Source organism: Bacillus rossius, assembly GCF_032445375.1.
Source record: "Bacillus rossius redtenbacheri isolate Brsri chromosome 4 unlocalized genomic scaffold, Brsri_v3 Brsri_v3_scf4_2, whole genome shotgun sequence".
Classification (NCBI taxonomy): domain Eukaryota; kingdom Metazoa; phylum Arthropoda; class Insecta; order Phasmatodea; family Bacillidae; genus Bacillus; species Bacillus rossius.
In genome coordinates this window covers 43,729,899-43,752,223 of record NW_026962011.1, presented here as the reverse complement: position 1 = coordinate 43,752,223, position 22,325 = coordinate 43,729,899, and the positions used below count along the sequence as shown (strand labels likewise).

General features: G+C 36.2%; 2 protein-coding genes across 2 annotated transcripts; both read right to left on the bottom strand.

The window, feature by feature from the left end:
* Positions 1-1,051: 1,051 nt before the first annotated feature.
* On the bottom strand, positions 1,052-5,771 carry LOC134542226 (facilitated trehalose transporter Tret1-like). The gene is made up of 4 exons (XM_063386311.1): positions 5,618-5,771; positions 3,703-3,991; positions 2,658-3,033; positions 1,052-1,997 (listed from the first exon to the last, which is right to left on the bottom strand). The coding sequence occupies exons 1-4, from the start codon at positions 5,709-5,711 to the stop codon at positions 1,398-1,400; spliced, it is 1,359 nt and encodes a 452-aa protein (XP_063242381.1). The 5' UTR covers positions 5,712-5,771; the 3' UTR covers positions 1,052-1,397.
* Positions 5,772-18,426: 12,655 nt separating this feature from the next.
* Positions 18,427-19,496, bottom strand: LOC134541843 (facilitated trehalose transporter Tret1-like). The gene is made up of 2 exons (XM_063385540.1): positions 19,322-19,496; positions 18,427-19,194 (listed from the first exon to the last, which is right to left on the bottom strand). The coding sequence occupies exons 1-2, from the start codon at positions 19,472-19,474 to the stop codon at positions 18,427-18,429; spliced, it is 921 nt and encodes a 306-aa protein (XP_063241610.1). The 5' UTR covers positions 19,475-19,496.
* Between the last annotated feature and the right edge of the window lie 2,829 nt (positions 19,497-22,325).

The window sequence follows — 22,325 nt, the reverse complement described above, 5'->3', positions numbered from 1 at the left end:
AAGGAGGAATTACAGTTAGGAATGAATTCGAAAGAAACCAAAAAAAAAAAAATTGGCAATTTTTTATTTACTAAAGTATATTTTGCCTTTTGAGATTACTTAAATTCTTTGTTAAGATTTGTTTAAACAAAGCAAACAGTCATTCCTATTTTTTTCTAAGGTGAAGTTGTCATACTGATGGAAAGTGATTAATAATCAACTGTATCTAGGAAACATTAAAATCCACTACGCACACAATAAATTTATTTTACCATAGTGAAAACTTGTGATTTTTTAAGTATTAAAACGGTTTTCTCTAGGTTATTATGAGATTAAAAAAAATACACACTCACTCACACACATTCATATATATATATATATATATATATATATATATATATATATATTTATTTATTTATTTATTTATATATATATATGTGTGTGTGTGTGTGTTCGGTAAACTAGTGTCAATAAAACAGAATATCTAAGTGCATTCGGAGGCTGAAGGAACGATAACATCTCTTTACTAAATATAAATAAAAAATAAATACGTAAATATTTCTAGGTCTTGGTAACTAAGCTATTATGTTATTATCTTTGTTCTTTGTTGGCATTCGTGTAAATATTTAATAAGTTGTAACAATTCAGAACGAAACTAAGGAAATTTCTGTAGTTCCAATTAGTAAATTAGTATCAAGGAAGTAAAAAATAATCCTGAAACAAAAACATTTGTGTTATTCCATCGTATAACAACTTAATAAGATACCTTAATAATTTTAAAGGAATTTCTTAAGAGTTCTTCAAGAACTTTATTTTTAAAGTCTCAGAGTCACTCATCGCAATTAATATGTCGAGACAGTTAACTGACTGCGAGCTTACAACGATGACATTTATAACATAGCATGTAAGCTTGCGACAAGTTTGTCATATCACTTCAATTAGGCTTGCCGTGCAAGCTTGGCACATCAATCTTGATTAAAGATTTCTTTGAAGTATGAACCATTGTCGCATGCTTGCAAGCTTTGAATGGCGAGCTTGTTTGCCAGCGTGTCGTGGCAGGCTTGCTACAAGCTTGTCATGTGCAAACTAGTTAACTTGAATCAAGCTTGATTCGAGCTTGTCGTGGAAGTTTTGCTGCAAGCTTGTCGTGTGTAAACTAGTAAGCTGAATTAAGCTTGATTCAAGCTGACACACTTAACATGGCAATATTGATACAAGGTAGATTCAAACTTAAACACTTTTCATGGCAAGCTTGATTCAAGATTGTCGTAGAAGGCTTGCTGCAAGCTTGCCGGGTGTAAACTAGTTAGTTTGATGCAAGCTTCGTTCAAACTCACACTCTTACCATGGAAAGCTCGATTGAAGTTTTTTTTTTTTTTTTTTTTTGCTATCTGGGAACCTATATCAATTTGCCGCAATCACTCAGTACATTTCAGATTCATGGGTTCATTTTGGCGCGGGCGTCCTCGCAGCACGGAGCGGACGTAGTGGTCGCTCTTGAGCTGCTCGACGACCTCCTCGATGCTCCTGTTCTTGGTCTCCGGCACGGTGAGGAACACGCACACCGCGCCCACCACGCACACCAGCGCGTACAGCAGGAAGCAGCCGTGCTGGCCCACCAGCGCCACCAGCGGCAGGAAGCTCATGTTGGCGGCGAAGGTGGCCGAGGCGACCGCCACCACGCACACGCTCTGCACCACGCTGCGCGCCTGCGGGGTCACCATCTCCGTCGCCAGCATGAAGGGCAGCGGGCCCAAGGTCGCGCCCATGCCCAGGACGTAGGCCGACAGGCAGGCGACGGGCAGCCACCCGACCACCGCCACGTCCCAGCCCAGCCCCCTCAGGTACAGGTAGAGACCCAGCGTCGCGAGGCAGACGGCCATGATGACGTCGCCGGAGATCAGCAGCACCCTCCTGCCGGATCTCTCTATCGTTATGGAGGAGAGCAGCGAGCCCACGGTCTGCAGGGCTCCTATCAGGATGGTGGCCAAGCTCGCAGGGATGGTCGTCCCGGACTCCTGGAAGATCGTGAGCGTGTACGACGTGATGGGCCCCTGTCCGCTCAGTTGCTGGTTCACTATGAGGCCTGTGCAAATAACTAGAGCCCTCCATGTGCAGCGGTCGGTTATAATTTTAATCGATATCTGAAATCAAAAACAATATATATCTATTAGGAATATGTTACAATATTGTGTCGTGTTATGGAAGAGACCAGAATTTCAAATTCCCAGGAGATACCAAATGAATTCTAGGATAATTTACCAAAAGTTTTATACAAAATACTATTTAAGAAACTATCACCGAACATAATATTCTATTTATTATTGATTTTTGAAAAGCATTGTTTCACATGGCAGACATAGGGTTAGAACAATAGCTAACGAAAAATTATTTTTTTCTTCGTTTTTTAGATGTTGGGATGTTTGAAATATTTGTGAAAACATATGGTAACGCAAGATGGTGAAATGTTTCAAATCTACTTTGCACATTATACTTAAATTATGAGGGAGAGTCACTAAAATTTACTACTATTTCCAATTTTTAAAAATAAATCCACATAGTAATTTTTTAAACACTTGTACATAAACACAATTTTTTTTATGATTATGTATTGGTATGACAACGTAATGCTTGACTGAAATAAGTATCAGGTTTTAAAGTTACAGAAACTTCATTACCTTCCGCTTCCTCTCCTCCAAAATCTCCTGCGCCCTGAATTGTAATCTCTCCAGTTCTATTTCACAGTCCTCGCCGTTTCTCAGCCACCTCAGAGCGTCCTTCGCCTCTTCTGCCTTCCCTGCCGTCATGAGGAACAGCGGGGACTCGGGCATCCAGAAGAAGGCGACGATGAAGATGACAGGGATCACCGTGTGCGTCCAGTGGAACACCGCGTACGACGTGTAGGAGCCCATGATGTACGCGAAAGTGCAGCCGATGTTCATCGACAACACAAAAAAGACGCCGAGGCGTCCTTTGATGTTGTCTTCGGCGATGTCAATCGTGTAAGAAGGCACAAAAAGCGTGATGCCGCCGTAAGCCAATCCAGTGATGATCCTGTAAACATTAAAAACAGCATGTCACATGAAGTTTTATTTCTGCACGAAGAGACGTCGCTGATAAACACAGTTTATCTAAGGCAATAATAATACTGAGAGCTTGCCTCAAATCATTTTTGGTAGTGTTAACTTCTGACTGACGAGCTTTAGTATCCTATGTCACAAATTCTCCGGGTATGCTCAACTAAGATGTACCATCCAAGAAGCGCCAAATATTGTATAATTCCCACGATTATGAGACAATACATGTAAGGATGTCTTGCAAGCATCTATTTAATTACAAGGGCCCGGAAAAATTCGCGGATTCAATGACCTCTAGGATAGCCTCCATAATCCTCTTCATTTCTCAAGTAAACACGCGTGTTCATTGGGTACTAAATTGTGAGGCGTCTCCACTGGGTAGCTTGTGATTCGACGCTTCTTTGGTCGATAGTCTCTCACTGGCCCAGAGAGCTCCTGTTAAACTGCTAGCCAATAGCAGAACCAGCAGAATTGTACACATGTTTGAATTTCAGCCTATCACGAAATGAATCCGCGAATTTTTCCGGTCTCTATTAATTACACATAAACACTTAATGTGGTACCACGAAATCTCACAAGGAGTTTTAAACCAGTAACACGAATTTCACTGGCTCGCCTCTTAAGTCCTCGCCTAAATCGGACGTACCTGGACCAGAACAGCATGCTCAAGGAGTCGGCGAACAGCAGCAACAGCCAGCTGATCAGGAACGGTGCGGCGATGAGGTAGCCGGTCACCTTGTGGCCGAGCCTGTCCATGGCGTAGCCGTACAGGGGGATGGTGAGCAGGCGGGACATGCTGGGGATGGAGGCCAGCCACGAGGCATCGGTGTTCGAGACTGGAGGTATGCCGAGCGGGGAGTCCTCGCCCTGCAGCACGGGCAGCATCGGCGCCATCCAGCCGTACGTGCTGCCGCTCACGAACGACAGGATGTTCACTGCAACACCGAGAGAAGAACTTTCTCTAGAACAGCGGTTCCAAAACGGTGGGTCGCGACTTGATACTAGAGCTATCTGAAACCACCGAATAAACCACCAGAAAAGATCAGAAAAAATTGAAATAAATCGAATTGTGTGCAAACATGTGTCTATTGTTAAATAAATAACTGTTTTGCTACAAAGTGCTTATATTTTATCAACCATTTTCAAATCAGAACACAAATTGTTGATCAATAATCAATCGGTATCTTAAAAAAAAGCTTATACATATTTGCAATATTTGTTGGTAAATTATTTATACATAAGGAAGGGATACGATACAAATAAGGTTTTTTACTCCACCATGGACCGATAGACCGTGGAGGTATTCCTATTAGGAAAGGTGGTTCGCCAGATGAAAAAAGTTTGGAAACAATTTCTCTAGAAGATACCGGTAGCTTAGGAAGAGAGAAAAGCAGTGAGTGTCTCTACATTCACTATCATTCCGCGGTGTAATTGACCACAACTCAGGACTCCACATTTCTGTACGTATTCGGGAATACCTCAACTTATTATATGCTCTCACCTTAGCTAGAGACTTTTTTCCCCCCTCTCTGACTTGCGACACGTGACTTACTGCCACCGCAGAATAAATTAAAATTGTTGTTATACAAACGGTGATCTAATCAACCTGGTGTGAAAATGTTTGGAGACCAAGTGTTTGAAGACTATCATGGTTAAAGCATACAGTGAATGGTATCTGAGTATCGTATTCATACATTTACAGATCGGAATACCGAAGTGAGGACAGACATTTTCTGTGATTACGGCTACATGTATACCCCAACCATTGCATTTAATGGTTACAAACTTGACATGGCTCCTCACAATTTAATCATGTAAGAAATGCGATTATGTTTACCGATGAAGGTCTCTTTTTTTCTACCCTCAGATGCTGTTCATCTAGTTTCCACTATGGGCATATCACATTTCATTTGGTTGTAGGCGTGTGTTCCATTTCAGGTCATCATTTTATATTTACATTTAACACTATAAAACATGTACAATATTTAAATAACTTGAATTTCACAAAATTAAAATATTTTTTGTACATGGTTTGCATAGTTATCTTTTAAAATTCATTTTTTATAACATTTTTTGCGTGTATATATTAGAAGAATGAAATGGATAACCGAACGGAAATTTTTTAGATTCTATGACAATGATACATCATGGAACAGTTTAAATTTATTTAGGAAGAAAATATTTAATTTAACCAAGACGTTTGAAAGTATTTAGTCAGATAGGTAAACCAAAACAATCCTCATAGCCCATAACGCCTTAAACCTCTGAGCAAAACCACGCGACAAGAATAATTTCGACCTCAGCATTTACGTTTGTCTGTTACCAAATAACAGATAGTGGCGTAAGCTGGACAGCAGGGACTGTTAAGTTTTATCATTCAATAAAATTCCGTAGGGAAAAAACTTTATTGAGTCAATAATTGCAACTTTGTGCTAATTTATGAATATTCGTAGAGATAATATTCTTCTTTTAAGAAAGAAGGTTGCAAAAAAAATACAGCCAGTACAATATCACGATTATTCAAATCAAAATTATGTAAATTTTTGTTTGTAGACTTTTACCTATCACGGCAGCCACATACTGGTTTGACTGCTTCCCTGAACGTCGTGGAATGTACACTATTTCCTGGATGTTTCTTGGTTCTTCCTCGACCATTTCTTGGGATTTAATCACTGTCTTTCCGCCGTGAGCTTCACCGCATAGCTTGTCCGCCGTGATAATGTGATAAGTTGCATAATAAGAACCATCTGACCGTTATCTTCAAAGAACATCGACTTATAATCGAATAAATGATAGCGTGATCGTCTCTCTTGCGTTCACAATTACATATTGATCTTATAATATTTACAAGTGTTTGCTAGCTATTAAGGACCAAGATTTCTTGTCGAGGAAGATTATTTTTAAGTGGCCTTATTAGCTCCCTCTATTCATTTACGTCAGTAGGGAAATACTCTCTTTTACATTGATCAAAAATATATTAAAGATTTATCCACGACTCCAAAGCGAAACATAATTGTGGGCCTAATGTGGCCTTTAGTATCTCGGGGCACACGAACGTCTTCCATTAAAACTGCTTACGTCCTTTGATTAGAGCTTTGTTATTTCGTAATCTTTACATATCGATGCACTAAGTATAGGTGTATGATATTCACAATTTCGAAATGTTTTTTGAAATGAACTTCAACATTTAGGTTAAGTTTTTTTTTTTTAGATTTACGTTTTTCGTGAAAAAAATTTCAACGAGTGCTGAGTGGACAAATGACCATGAAAATTGTTGCCAACGTTTCGATAAATGAGCACTCGAGTGCTTCAGCTGGCTATAGATAACAAAACGCACAATGAAGATAACTGTCAATTCTGTCACATTCGGGGCCATCGTATTTAGACATAGTAAAACATTTTGGAGACATTCCATGATACATGTATATTTAAATTACCAATATTTTGTACATTTTGCTGACATTGTAATGCTCCGTAGCTTAAAGCCAAGGTCATTAGATACCAGGTCGTCTCAACAGAAGAAAAACGAGTTTGGTCGTTCGGGTGTTTCCGTGAAATGACGTATCCGCTAGACCTTCAAAGTAAACAAAACTGTGAAATTGCGTGCATGTTTTGATTTTGTTTTCGTGCTGTGGTTTAGTAATGTAAAAATGCCTGCTGTTAAGAAGAAATTGGTTGCTTCATTTGTAAGAATAAGGACTTTTTTAAGATTGAATCATTTCAATCGACAGCTAAGTAAAAAACGTGTTGGAAGAAGCAGCAACAAAGTGTGCAAGAAAATGAAAAAAATTGTAACATAAATAGTAGGCTTATAGATTTTTTGAAGGAAGTGTCATTTAATTTAGATTTAGCAAAAAAAATTGTGGGGTGTGTTTGGAGTGATAGTAATCTTTTGTATTTCATATGAAATAATTTACATGTAAATTGCAGTCATGGATAATTTCAGAATGTGTGTTTGCTACAGAATTGTTTAACAAAAACTTATGACTTCGCAAGATAGAACTTCTAAAACTGTTTGACAGGACTAAATGTTATTGGATGTATTATGTTTGTAGGAAAACAATAAGGCTCCTGATATTGCTCAGCGTTCATTGAATAAAAGCATGTTTGATGTGAACAACACCTAATGAACTTCATTTTCTGGTTTAATTAATTTGTCATTGCTTTGTTTATCTTTAAATAGCAAACATTCCATAGCTTGTCAGATCACTCATTCTTTCATTGTATTGTTTTCTTTCTCTGGTTTTTCACTAAATTGAAACTAAATAAATAACTCTGGTCATATTGCAAAGAGTTGTCCCTTGTTACATTCACAAGTAATTGTCTATGTTCTTATTATATTTACATATTTGTGCATTTTATAATTTTTAATATGTTTTGTGGTCATAATTGGGCCACAGTGATTTAATGCAGTTTAGCAAAAAAAAACCTGAACCTAACCACAGTTGTTTTCAACATGAATAGAAAATATGTAGCATATCAAACTAAGTAATTCAGATGCATGGAAAAGTTACAAATGTGTTTGTATACTTATGTAACAAGCAAGTGCACCCATGTGATATTTTGAGGGGGGGGGGGGGGGGAAGTGAGATCTGGAGGTATATGGTGTTTTAAATATTTTGGAAGACAAATGGTGATTTGTAAGTAGGTACATATATTTAAAATCTTCTACGTGAAAATATTTCAGTGTTGGATGACTTATACGTAACTACATTTTTGTCTTTCTCTATCAAAAGGGGGGGGGGGGGGTTCTTTGCCCCAGGTATGGGTGCCCATGGTAACAAGTAATAATCTAGTGATGTAAAATATGTCTTGTTAGCTCCAAATGAAGTATTTAGGGAGTCATGCTTAGTTTTACCTCAATTTATAACCTGTATTTGTCTACCACACACCAAAATTTATACTAAGCATCATCATCCACTGTTTCCAGCCTGTGGCTGGGTCAGCCAAGTGGGTCTTGTGACTTTGTCCATTTAACAATCACATTAAAGTGTGATGATATTGAAAGCCTTGCAGTTTTTATTTTATTCGTACAATTATATAGTAATGTATGTGTGTGTGTATATATATACATACACACACATACATACATATGCCATATAAATTTCAGAGATAAAGAAAATATGGTATTAATTTTCATGGCTAGCTGCCACACTAATTCTTTTTATCCAGGATTTTGTGCGAAATGACTTTTATAAAAAAAAACTAATGGCAACAGTATAATAAATAAATTTAACATTTAATAGAGGTGGTATTAACCAACATGTAAATGATGTTATATCATTTACATAAATATCTTGGTAACAAAATTTATTTATGTACATATTTCATTAAGGAGACTTAACGCTAAACCATTTGAAACTTCGCAAATATGTAAAATTACAGAAAAAATATTAAATTACTTTTTATGTAAATTAATGTAATAAATGATCAGCTACAAGTTGGGAAAACAATTCCTACACATTTGCATTGAAAAAAACAATTAAAGCAAAATAGTAATGAGATAATGCCTGTAGTAAAAAATAAAGTTTTGTGTATTTTTGTCAGCTTTTTATTTATCTTTCAAATATGTGTTAATTATAAAACATACTTGAAGTGCCTATTTATGTTGATGAAATATTTAGAAAGAAAAATCATGTCAATTGATGTAGTTTGTATGACAGAACATAGTGACTAATTGTATTTCTTTTATAGCTTCTTACTCACCACAATTTATAATAGGCATAAGTAAATGTAGATTATTATGGATTACCAATATATTTTGTTAAATACTGAATTTTGATGTAATGAATTATGTTCTGGGATCAGATTTGGAGTGTTGAAATATTTCTGATGAATTATTTGAGAAAAATTACCTTGTTACTGTTTCTAGCAGTAAAAAATTATGATGAGAGTATACAGACTGCATCTAATAAAATGAAAACAATTTAAGATATGGAGAAATGTGTTATGTGCATGAAAAATAATGAAAATCTGTTAAATTAATGGTGACTTCGAAATGCAAATCATCAATATAATCACGAGTACATTTAGTAATAAATTTAATAGTCACAAAAATAAATATTGCAAGTTTTAAAAGATGTTACACTCCTAGGATACAAACACTTACCTACAATGAAATATTTTTCACAGTAAATTATTATGTTTATTTGGCTCAGTGGTTTGTACGTAGTTATGGATTACAAGTTTCCAGGTTTAAATCCTGTCACTTAAGAATTATTTTAAGTAGGTACATAAATTTTTACTACATTTTAACACACTAGAGTTATAGTGGATTATATTATTGATGGTTATTTGTTCACATAATTGTTGTAATTACTATTAGCTTGGTCATTTTTCACTAGGTGGTCTTACAACATTTATATATTTTTTACTTGTAACAAAAAATTAATCTTACAAACACAATCAAGGAGATTAATTACGAACATGTAAATAAACATTTATATTGATACAAATTAAGTGTATATGTTTGTTTGCATGCTGTTTTTTTTATATACAAATGTACAATTTTATTCTACACAAATAAAGTTTTGCACTTTTAACCTTTGAAACTAGAGGAATGTCACTGTGTACACATTTAAAAAACCTGCCTCTTTTTCTACCTCTTACAGCAGAAGTTTGGCATTTTGTGGTGAAATTTTTTGTAACTAACAGTTCAAAATATGATTACTACTGTAAACATCTGATCACAAAATAAAAAAAACTATTCTCATGCTCCATCTTCTACCAGTAGTTTAATTTTCTGACAAATTAAAAAAAATATATTTTTTTATTCTAGTTACTCTCGTTCAAAAAAAAATTATGTTTGTCTAAACTGCAAATGATGTTTATGTGATACTGTTTCTCATTAACGGCTTAGTACAATTTTACGTTCCAATGTTAAGAGATGAAATAAAATTACCCAGCGATGTATCATGTAATAAAGACTTTGAACAATGGTTTGTGATATTTGTGTTTTAAGCCACATATTTGCGGACCACTTGTTGGAAAGTATCACAAGGTAGGAATAAAGTGTTTCAGTGTTTTAGGCATGTTTTCTTCCAGAAGAAGTGTTCAGGTAAATCAGAAACTGAGTATGCCTTACTGCCTGCACTATGGTGCGTAAGTAGTGGCCGTAGTGGGAAAGGAGCATATTTAGGAATACCAGCTTGGAAACATGTACCTGCCAAGAATGCCAAAATACCAAAATATTTTTATCATGGTAAATGATCTGGGAGTTTGTTTTGCAATTTTAATTTGAGATTTTATATCAAAATTTAATAGTATATGTGGTAATTTTGGAGACTATTAGTTTTTGGTAAATAAGTTGAGTAAGGATTAAAATGAAAGAATTTCAGCAGGGAAATACATATCTTTTAAAGAATTAATTACTTTAAAAAAATAATTGTGTTATTATTGTACACTAATAAATCTTTCACTTAGAGCTACCATTTTCAGAATTACAGATCCTAGTTAACCTTGCAAACCTTTCACATAGTGATCATTTACCATGTTACTCAGGAGTTACCATTCTTAAGAATTACAGCTGATGGAAAGGGACATGGTTAATAGTAGGCCAGACAGCTTTAGAGTGCAGTTTAATTTTTTTACTTAAATTAATAATTATAAATGACAGGTCTGTAATAAAATTTTCTATGCAAAATTACTAGCTCACTTAATATTAAATTAATTGTAGGAAGAGGGAGTGGTTACATGGAGTGCGTACCACAGGGGAGTGCCATGGGGCCCTTGCTGTTCATAATGAAAGATGTCTGGGAAAGCATGATGAGTAGATTAAAAAAAAAATATAGCGGACGGTGAAGAAGGGAGTAGGGGTCTGGGGTTAACTGCTATGACACTAAAGGAGAGAAATAAAAGTCAATGAAAAGGCATCTTCCATGCTGGTGATAACCAGATATGGAATACGCCACAGGAATTTGGGACTCGTACCTAGCGATGGACATTTAAGAGTTATAAAGGTACAATGCAATGTAGTGAGATAAGTGACAAATATCGGAGGAGAAACGATGACGGAAGAAGGAAGATGCATAGACCATCAGTGATGATGATGGAGCTTATGTGGGACACACTGTAAAGGAGGAGAAAGAAAGAATGGTGAAATAGGTTAAGGTAATTAAAGGGAAGGGATTTTGGAAAGCTCAGAGATAGGTAAAGGGCAGAGGGATCACATGTGGAAGATCCACAGGTTAGAATGCAATGGATTAGACAAAATCATATTACTGCACACAAATATAAAATTTGGTAGTTAAAGGGCCATTAAATATTCTTAGAATATTTTTTGGAGGATAGTCATTACCATAAAACTTGTTATATTGTATGATATTTAATACACTTACAAAGTTTGTTTACTACTGCAAATGAACATAACATGTTGAAACTTAAACATCTAGCAAGGAAGCTAAATGTAATATTGAATATAATTACTTATCAATGGTAACAAGCATAAACAAACTAGCATTAAATAACACAATGTTGTGAATATTGCAAGAACAGCACGCATCACAATGTTTACCAACAACACCAGTTTAGATTTTAAAATACACATTTGAGCCTAATTTACGATTAAATAACTGAAAACATAACAAAGATTAAATATATTACTAGCGGAAACACGTGATACATTTAACCTGTACATAAATTACATCAGTCTATGTGAATCGGAAAATTTAAGAAAGTGCCATTTAGACACGTGATTAATTTGAATTCCCGCGGCAATATGGTCTAGCATGTACGTCAGACGCGATTGACCAATAACAGTAAAATAGCGGGATGAGATGACCTGGTATCTAATGACCTTGGCTTAAAGCCATCATATCTCGGTTCCCTTGACTACGCTAGCAAGCTGAAAAGTATTATTTTAAGACTTTGATGTGGCGGGCACGTGGTTTATATTATTGATCATATTGACCAACTTCTTTTAGAGGAAAACATACCATATTAAACACCATTGCTTCTTTTTATATTATGCTATGCAGAAGGTTGACTTTCGTTGTGTGCGTGTTATCACTACGAAGTCTATCAGTTGGATTTTATTTCTCATTTGGATGTGTATTTTAAAGATTTTTACTTAAATATTCTAAAGGGTTATGCTTTATTTTTTAATCTGAAATTTTTTTTAAATGTTGGAAAAACTGAAAGATTTTATTCTTTTTTAGTATTAATTTTGTTCGAATTGGTAAATAACCATGTTAATGTTACCATAAACCTTTGTCCAAAAAAAATTATACGATCACGTATTAGTGCAAGGGATGAAAAATAGTGTTTGAGGATCAAAAATAATTGCAACTACCTTAGTAGGCATAATATGAAATTGGTTAAGACATGTTAAAAACATTCAAAATATTTTCGCTGCTTGGAATATGAGAAAATGTTAAATCGATCTAATTTTAATATTGGCGAACAATATGATGTACTGTAGGTTACATTAAGTTATTAAAATGTTCCAGGAGTTTATAGAAGTTTCCCAAATATTTCTTCGAAATCTACCTACGCCTGTAGGTTGTGCCGAAAGGTTTTTTTTTGACGTGACAAAGTCTAATAAATCGATGAACGCCGGCTACACGCACGAAAAAGTGTCCCGTTACGCACATTGTTCCGTTACGCTGTGTCCCGTTACGTTCATTGTTCCGTTACGCTGTGTTCCGTTACGCTGTCGGCGAGTGCAGTAATAATAGGTTATGTTACAATCGACTAAAAAATTATGGGGATTCATATAATTGATGATAGAAATGAAAACTTGTTCATAATTATATTTAAAATTTATAGCTAAACGCCAGTTTTTTAAATTAATTACAAGTCATCTACACGTGAACTGTTTCGTTGACTGTCGAAAGTTAATGTGGTTTTCAATGCTTATTACAACAACAATTTCGGAAATAAAGGTTAACTATTCTTGCATTTTAAAAATCTGATTACTAGTATAATTTCAAGTATTTATTCTTTTATTATTAAAATAAAAAGGATTCAATTTTATTCATAAAATTATGCAATCATTTCATCAATGTTTTGTTATGACGTCACGTTAAACTATCGTCCGTAAACCGACTTTACAGACAACCAATTTTTTTTTTAAATTTTGGGCCAATTGTTTCCTAAGCTAAAAGTGCTGCGGGACAAACTGCATCATACACATATATCACCATAAACATTGCGATTACTTCTTTTGCGAGGTTTTGTTGTCGTTATTTTGCAAGATGACAACAGTAACATAAATAAAATTTATGCTTTTTTAAATAAAACACGTTTTATATAACTTTCTTTAGATCTGCCATAGTTTTCAAAGTTTATAGAATACAATTCTCAAAAATTGAAGTAGTGATAGATAATTATATTAAATCATCTATGTAATAATAAAAAAGAGATAGTTTGTGTGTGTGTGTTTGTGTGTGTGTGTGTGGTTCGCGTAGTGCCAAGGAAAGGCCTAAAGTCATTATTATTTGGTTAATAGATTCTCCAGACCGGGTCCCTATGAACCTGTAAGAGATTTTGTTTTTGAAAATTCGTTTTAGTAGTTTCATTTGTGTTATTAGCTATTTTTACTAACATTTTCTCAAATATTTCTGCTGATAATCATCTTGAACTGACTCTCTTTAAGCCGTTGTACATATCTCAACGATATTAGTAAAATGAATTATGTTCCACATTTCTTACTTAATTTTCCAATTTTTTTTTTGTGAATTTTTTAACAATTTTTTTTAAAACCTTCCCCCTCACTGTGTTTTTCTATATTTAAAAGTGAATCCGGTAATCTTACAATCAGAACGTCTTGAAACTCATAGAATTTAAGTAAAAGTGGCATCTGGTCTTCGTTTGAAACACGAATGATCAAAACTATTATTTGACAATTTTTATAAAACATTTTGAATGAAATACTGAGTTATGTCAGCACAGTGTAAGTACTTTTGTTTTAATTTCGATACATAATTTTTATGGCCTCAGGCTTAAATATAAAGAGTAAGAATGAAATCCAAAACCCACTCATTCACTTACTGATTTGAATATTGAGTATAGAAGTAAACAGAGATTTCACTCACAGGTTTTAACATTTTGTAAATAAACTTATAACACGAAACTAGGACACGAAATTTAACGTAGACTTCTTTAAAATAATGCCGAGCGTTATAAATATACGAAAATTGTGTTTGCAACTACATTTCTTGAAGTGAATCACACTTAGTTTTCACACCCGCCGCTAGATTCGCTGCCGGAGCAGCTTCGAAGACTATCGAATCATTCAATTTGCAGAGCGAACAATTAAACGGTATTATGAAACGGTTCCTGTAAAATCGACAAAGACTTAAAAAAAAAATAATAATACCCGGCTTTGAAACTGATTTTCGACAAGGAAATTTATTATAATACTACGTATCTAGTGAAAATGCATTAAACAGTTAATATTATAAAGTTTTCCTTTGACTTCGAGAACTTTGGTACTCGCCATCCGCCACAGGTGGCAGCACCGTGGTTACACATTTCCGTTCCACGCGACTAAGTTCCATTCATTAAATCACTCCTACCAAATGCTGGGTACCGACAGCTAAGATGTTACACATCAATAATCGGGGATTTGGGGGGGGGGGATATATCTGTCTGGGTCTATATTAAGGAAGCAACCCCAGCATTTTTCGTGGAGTGGGTTCAGAAAACAACAAAAAAAATCATAAAGTCTGATCTGGGATTCGAAAACGAGGTCTCTGGAATGCGAGCCATGTCTTTTACCACTTGTCACCTCGCTATATCGTTATCTATCAAACGAAAAAGGTAAATAATTAGAGTAAATAAGTGTAACCACTCTGCCACCGAGCGCTGACCGCCAGCCACTGTCCCCACCCCCCCTCCCAGAGGCGTGTAGGCCTAAGTGGTAAATAAAGAATGGGGTTGTAAGTAGTCACAGCAGTACCGTGAAACAGGGCTACCCGAGTATACCTCAACGCTGAACCTGTGACATTTCCCCCTAGACTTCCACAGATGGCAGCACCGTGGTGACACATTTCCGTTACAATCGACTTCCGTTCCATTAAGGGCCCCGCCTACCTGGGCACACATTCGGTATGCAGAGCTTCAGGAAAAACAACGCCATTTCAAAACTACTCAAGATATCCGAGTGGGGCCTATTTACGAATAGCATTTAAGAGTTCGCTGAGGGCCGAAAAGTACTTTTAATTTCGGATTAATTTTTAGAACTGTATTTTTAGAAGCGTTTAAATGGCTAAAACGCGTGTTTTCAGAGTAATTTTTAGGCATAAAGCACTTAAGGGACTTGCATAACACCTTTATCTTCATTTCTCCGCCATATATCAGTTATCCTGTGACGACGAGACGAATGCGCGCCAGTTCAGAGACTTGCGCTTAGAGTCTATACCGCGCTGGAAATACCAGCGAGCGTCGCGCTTATCATCCCGCCTCACAAACACACATACACCCCTGACGAGGCGGGCCCCTTAAGGAAATTACTACTACCAAATGCCGTACACCGATAGCTGAGATGTTTACAAATAAAAAAAATAATAATTTTGAAATTTGGGAGACATAAAATGCGGCATGCCTTAAACTTATTTATTATGTTATCTTTCATTCAAGAATTTTGTTTGACGTAATTTGTGTCGTACACCATTAACGCCAGAGATAACCTGCAAGTTGGCAGACGATGCCGCTCCGTGGCACTCTTCGGTGCTCCTGTTTATCTTCCTCGCCGCTAGAGGCGCTCGCGGCCCGGGCCTCGCCTCGGGCCGCGGTAACAGTGGCAGGCCTGCTCGTGACGCGCGGGTTCTTCCCGATGTTGCCACCACTGCTGGATCACCGGACTCCCGGCCACACAAAGCGGAGCAAAAATTGAATTTGCTCTTTAAATGGCGTGATGATAACTGTCTCCGTAGACAGCGAGTTTGTTAACAGGAATAACACAGAATAAAAGTTTATACATACATAAAACCTTTTAAATATACGTTTTGGATTTCAATCTCTAGCTCATCATAAACTAATTTAAGTTATTAAGTTTTATCTTAATCGACTGCCTATAACTAAGTTTGATTTGCAACTGGAGACAAAAAAAAAGGTTTGGAAGAAAAGAACCAATCAGAAGGTACGTTACTGCGTTTTTTTTTTAAGGGACCATACCCGATTTACTACATTGAATTTTGAACTAAATCAGTAAATTAATATTAGAATATGATGTTTAAGTGTGGATAATGCGAGAGAGATCAACTAGAGATTATTAAACTGGTTTTATAGTAATGACTTCGGTTACGAGGTGAGCACTCGCTTATCCTGTTACCAAAGTCTTACTTTTTCGTAGGAATGTGTAAAACCTTTTTTTAATTACCTGTAATAATACTTACGTATAAAAACAGCCATTTATTACAATAAGTGGTATTAAATTTCTGAAAGAGCTCATGTGGGTTGTAAAAAGTCAACGTTTATTTATAAATGTTTATATACGGAACTCCCTGAAATCCTGTTATAATAATTTTAATATATTTATGCGTTTCTAAAATTATTATTTTTTAATTGTCTCAACTAAGTCAAAATTCAGAATGATATGATCATTCAATACACGTTGTAATTACAATTCAAAAATTAGCAATAAAAATCATCTATTCGAACTAATAAAAGTTTTTTTTTTTTGATTTAGCTTTAATTCTCATCTACAGATACGTCATTGGAGAGATAAGCATACACAACAACATAATTAAGGGATAGTGATCAGAACCGTACGCACAATTTAATTTCGGGAGGGGAGAGATAGAACCTCTTTGCCCGTTGTTTGCCATTAAATTATTTCCTTTTGTTCGTGGGATGAATAATTGAACAGGATTTTATAGGTTTTTTTTTCAGGGCTTCGGGGGTGGGGATATATATTCCCCTCATTCCCCCTCCCACCCTGCGTAATCTCCTGATAGCGTGGGTAGAGATCCACCTCGTCATACATCGTCTTACCGTTCCAACATTCGCCCTGAGTGATTTTGTGTAATTTTGGAAAACCAAATTCCAGAATGGCTGGACTAGTTATTTATCTATGCACAACTTCTCTCCACGGACATCACAAAAAATACGCAATATTTTTTTTACAGTAATATTAGTGATGATATTATTAAAATACTCATACCAAATGATTAAAATGGCTTTTTGGCAAATCCAATATAATTAATTACTATATATTTGGCTGATGTTTCAAGAATTTCTCAAGCAGAATTTTATTAGCTTTTTACTCAAAAACTGCAAGTAAACTGACAGTGCCGAAAGAGATAAGATAAGGAAACTGGTATGAGGTATTGATATTGGAATATAATGAAGTAGTCTACATCACATCTATAGCCTTTAACTTAAATAGTTTTCAAAAAGCAAATTTATTTTACGTTTTATTTGCTGAAGGCCTATTAGTTTCACCTCTCCTATCACAAGTAATTATTACATACGCACTCACTGCACTGAAGCATCATGATTGGCCTCAATTCAGTCAATTGGTGTATGGTTAACCAAATCATCTTCACGCGTGTCCAGGCTTCAATTGGTGTCCTTGGTAGTTCTCTCGGAAACATCTTGGATACTATTAAAATTATAGTCTCAACACACTTCCCCCCGTCGTTCGAACGCAAAATCAAATTTTTACTCATCATTACTGAATTTAAGTCTTTGCTTAATTTCTTATTAATGAATGACCACCATCTCATATGTAAAGTATAAATTCTGTCATTCCACTTGAATTTATCGAAATTAGCACTCTTACTATACGATTAACAGTCTGTTCATCGACTACATCTTAAAGTTATTTAAGTACAAATCATTCTTTAAAAACATCCGTACATATTTCATAATTAGCGCACAGAATACTGACTGCATTCCAATTTTTTTTACGAGGTACTAAAATCCACGACGTACCTGATTTGGATTTTAGGAAATTGTGACAGTCAGTGGAAGAATTTACTCCAATGAGTTGAATCAGCACAGATTTTCCTTATGAAACAAGGATGAGTTCTTGAATTTAACCTGTTGTAATTTAGTATGGAGCATATATATTTACATATATATAAGAAGTCGTGAAATGGTTTTATCTTATTTTGATTAGTATTATAAGAATCAAGATATTAGTTTGATGTGTTGTAGAAGTTTAAGGGGCGAGGCCTTGTTGTTTATATTAGGCAACGGACCACTAAATAATCGACTCGGTGCTAGTAGCTCGAGTCATGCTGTGGTTGAAATCAAACCCACAACCCTCACCGCATGAGTGTGATTCCTCAGCTATAGTATTGTCTTTGAGGGCCAGATTCAAAATAATCAGCAACTATTCATTCTCCAAGTATTATATAAAGTTACTGTCACATCGGTATTAAGTAGGTATTTGTTCAATGTATATTAACATAAATATTCATTATTACAGATTACAATCATCATTCTGAACAGTGCAGTTAAAAATCTTCAGATGTTCTTGTGAAGTAATGGGGTGATCTTCAGATGAATCCCTTCGCAAAACCGATCGAATGTAATCATCTCCATTCAATTGCCTGATGACATCCTCGATACTTCTGTTCTTCGTCTCTGGCATCATGAAAAACACACAAACCGCACCAGCAACGCAGACTAGAGCATACAGACAGAAACAGCCATGTTGCCCGACTAGCCCAATGAGTGGCATAAAGCTGATGATCGCAGTGAACGTGGTTAGAGAGCCTAGGGTCATGCAAATGCTTTGGACCATGTTGCGTGCCCGAGGACTCACCAGCTCGGTCACGATTGTGAAAGGTAATGGACCTACAGCCGCTCCCATGCCCAAAATGTATACAGATAAACAAGCAACAGGTAGCCATCCAAGAGATCCTAAATCCCAGCCTAACCCCCTGAAGTACAAATAAGCAGCTAGTGTAAAGAGACATATGGCCATAATGATGTCGCTGGAAATAAGGAGCATTCTCCTTCCAGATTTCTCAATGGTCAAAGTGGACAGTAATGAGCCCGTGGTTTGCAAAGTTCCTATCAATATAGTAGCTATACTTGCTGGAATAGTCGTCCCCGAATCCTGAAAGATCGTGAGGGTGTATGATGTAATTGGTGCTGGTCCACTGAATTGTTGGTTGATTATCAGGCCCATGCAAATTAGGAGAGCCCTCCAAGTACATCGTTGAGTAATGATTTTTAAAGATATCTGAAAAACAGTAAACATAATGTATTACATCAAGTGTTTTAAAATAGTACTACATAAATAATTTACCTCAGCCTTTTACTTTGACATATAAAACTATGATGTAAATATTAGTGTTAAAACCCATTACCTTCTGTTTCCTATTTTCTAAAACATCTTGTGCTCTGTATTGTAGCCTCTCAAATTCAATTTCACTGTCATAGCCATTCCTAAGCCATCGCAGGGCTTCTTTAGCTTCCTCTGCTTTGCCTTCCACCATAAGGAACAGTGGTGACTCTGGCATCCAGAAGAAGGCAGCGATGAATATTATGGGGATAAAAATGTTTGATACATGGAACACAGTAAACGATGTATATGAGCCCATCACATAAGAGAAAGTACAGCCGATATTCATTGACAGCACAAATAAGACTCCTAGACGTCCTTTGATGTTGTCTTCAGCTATGTCAATCGTGTAAGATGGCACTACGAGTGGAATGCCACCAAAAGCTAGTCCGGTAATGAACCTGAAAATATTTCAAAGATATGCCTGCTTTAGAATGTTTTTTTTTGTCATCTATAAAATAGACTGATATATCCTTTTCAGACAATAGTGTTAGCATTAGCGCGAAGATTCAATAATATATTACTGACATCTCATGGATAATTTCTTATCCTCACATTTCTCTATAATAAATGTATATATGTTCATTATTTTGGCACTAAAGAATACATTGTTAAAAACTTTTAAGTTGTTTACAGAAAATTTTAAATCATATCACCAACATTCACACATTAAAAAATTTCCTATTTTGTGATATGTGTAATTAAAAAAATGTAACAACAAACAAAATAAAATTGTAAGCTACATAGATGCTATTTCATAATTTACATAACAATAAATCAAACATTAAACTATAAGTTTTAATTAATATACGTCTATACAGAGAGTAAAAGTAATTTCAAGTTACGAAATTTGCACATAATTATCAGAAAAACTGGAAGATTTTCCTCCAGCCCACACATTTGTACTCACAGAAATGAAATATTCAGATGATATATTATGCACAGTCCAATTACTGAAATAAATATTTAAATGGTTACTTAGTGATTCAGGGGTACGTAGGTTCGATAAAAACATTGGGGCACATATGTTTCATTTTCAATTCGAGAACCACTTCAACCTTGAGTACAAGATAACAGAGGAAGTAGATGAAGCTATGGGGTTCTCAAGGGCACGGTATGACAAAATGATGGTACCTTGAACAGAACAACATGGGCATGGAGTCGGCGAAGAACAGCATCGTCCAGCTGACGATGAGCGGGACAGCGATGAGGTAGCCGGTCACCTTGTGGCCGAGTCTCTGCAAAGCGTAGCCGTACAGGGGGATGGTGAGCAGGCGGGACATGCTGGGGATGGAGGCCAGCCACGAGGCATCGGTGTCCGAGACCGGAGGTATGCCGAGCAGGGAGTCCTCGCCCTGCAGAACGGGCAGCATCGGCGCCATCCAGCCGTACGTGCTGCCTGCCACGAATGACAGGATGTTCACTGTAGCAGCGGAAAACTAAGTGTTATTCACTTTCCCATAGTAGTGGCGTACTAAATACTCTATGGGCAGGGTCATGAGCACAAATACCAAATGTCCTATATGGTATTAAAGAGGGGGGGGGGGGGGAGGAGGAAATAATTTAAGTAAATAAGTACTTTACACTACAGTTTTTGATTCATTAATCAGAAGGACCCTAAAACTCTATATGTATTTCGTTCTGTAACACTATCGGAAGTAGACAATGTTTATTTATTAGGATCAGGTTTCTTAATGCTTCATTTTTGGAAAAATTCTTCTGTTGATTTTTTTTTGCAAAAATTATTCGAGCATTGTATTATAAAGAAACCTAGTGCCATGTAAAGGCTCTGGAATGAATGGCCTCTTTGAAGACTTACCAGCTCGGCGAGGCTTCATGGTGGACAGGCTACAGACATACTAATTTAAAAAACACCAATGCCCATAGTGGAACCTAAACTTTGGTGTTTAAAACAATGTAACTTACCTGACCCTCACACTACCAAGGCTGGCTACTTCAGAATTAAACAATTTTGTATAACATAATTTACTTATTGGTTTATATTATGTGCATATTGCTGTTCTATAGTCTGTTATTTCCATTTGTTTTGTAGGCGTGCACATATAATCACATATAGGTAATTGTATTTAACCTAAACAATCCCAAGATATATTTAATGTTAACTTGTATTTATTATTTCATTCACTATTTAATTCAAAAAGTACACAGTTTTAAAATATATTGCATTATCTCTAGCTGAATAAATATTTTCTAACAAAATTAATACGTATAGCAATTATGAGACCAAGAAGGTTCAATCGCAGTCATGTGTTTGGTATTTCAAGTAAGTATATAACCAATTTTACCATACATAAAAATTTTATGTCAAACAAATTATTAATCGGCAACAATTACAAACATAAATGCACTTCAAAATGCCGATTATTCGTAAGAATACAAAAATTAAATTTAAATAACATGTCTACTTTCTTGCCCATTTTTATTGGCTGGAATTAATGACCACAAATTCAATCATAAAATGAATATTACCTAACCATTTGCTTATCAGAGTATAGGTTACGTTTGCCATCACCCGGCCTCTGTAGAAGGCTCGGGAAGTACCTGACGGGCGCTACGGGCGTCGCGGTGCTGCTGTTGTCCGGGGGGTGGGGGGAAGGGGGCGCCAGGCTAGTGGGACACTAGGCCGTTGGTGATGGGTCGTTGGTACTCTGCCCCCGCATGCCCCGCCAGGTACGCAGCTTGAAATCTAACCTGAACTTCCCTACTTGGTTGTGAGGCTGCTCGGCCATGTGGAGGACGGGGTGGGGCGAAATAATCGTAAGCGACACCGGTTATGTTAATTTGCGTTTAATTAACGGACTTCTCCGGTGGTACGCATGGGTACGCGGTACTCCCTATACATACTCCATGCGGTGACAGAACCGCTACAAAAACTATGCGAATGCGCTATGCGGCGTCTCAGCCGTTGTACAGTTACATTAACACACACTGATTACAGAACAAAACACGACACTAACATAACACTGTGAATTTGCCGTGGCAGTCTCGCGGGGCGCGGTTACTTGTGT

Bases quoted from the DNA above. Each gene is read 5' to 3' on its own strand.
- LOC134542226 (XM_063386311.1), bottom strand. From the start codon at position 5,711: ATGGTCGAGGAAGAACCAAGAAACATCCAGGAAATAGTGTACATTCCA. The intron at 3,034-3,702 runs GTACGTCCGATT...TAATGTTTACAG, and splicing joins AGCATGCTGTTCTGGTCCAG to GATCATCACTGGATTGGCTT. The intron at 1,998-2,657 runs GTAATGAAGTTT...ACGATCTTCCAG, and splicing joins TGGAGGAGAGGAAGCGGAAG to GAGTCCGGGACGACCATCCC.
- LOC134541843 (XM_063385540.1), bottom strand. From the start codon at position 19,474: ATGCCAGAGTCACCACTGTTCCTTATGGTGGAAGGCAAAGCAGAGGAA. The intron at 19,195-19,321 runs GTAATGGGTTTT...ACTGTTTTTCAG, and splicing joins TAGAAAATAGGAAACAGAAG to ATATCTTTAAAAATCATTAC.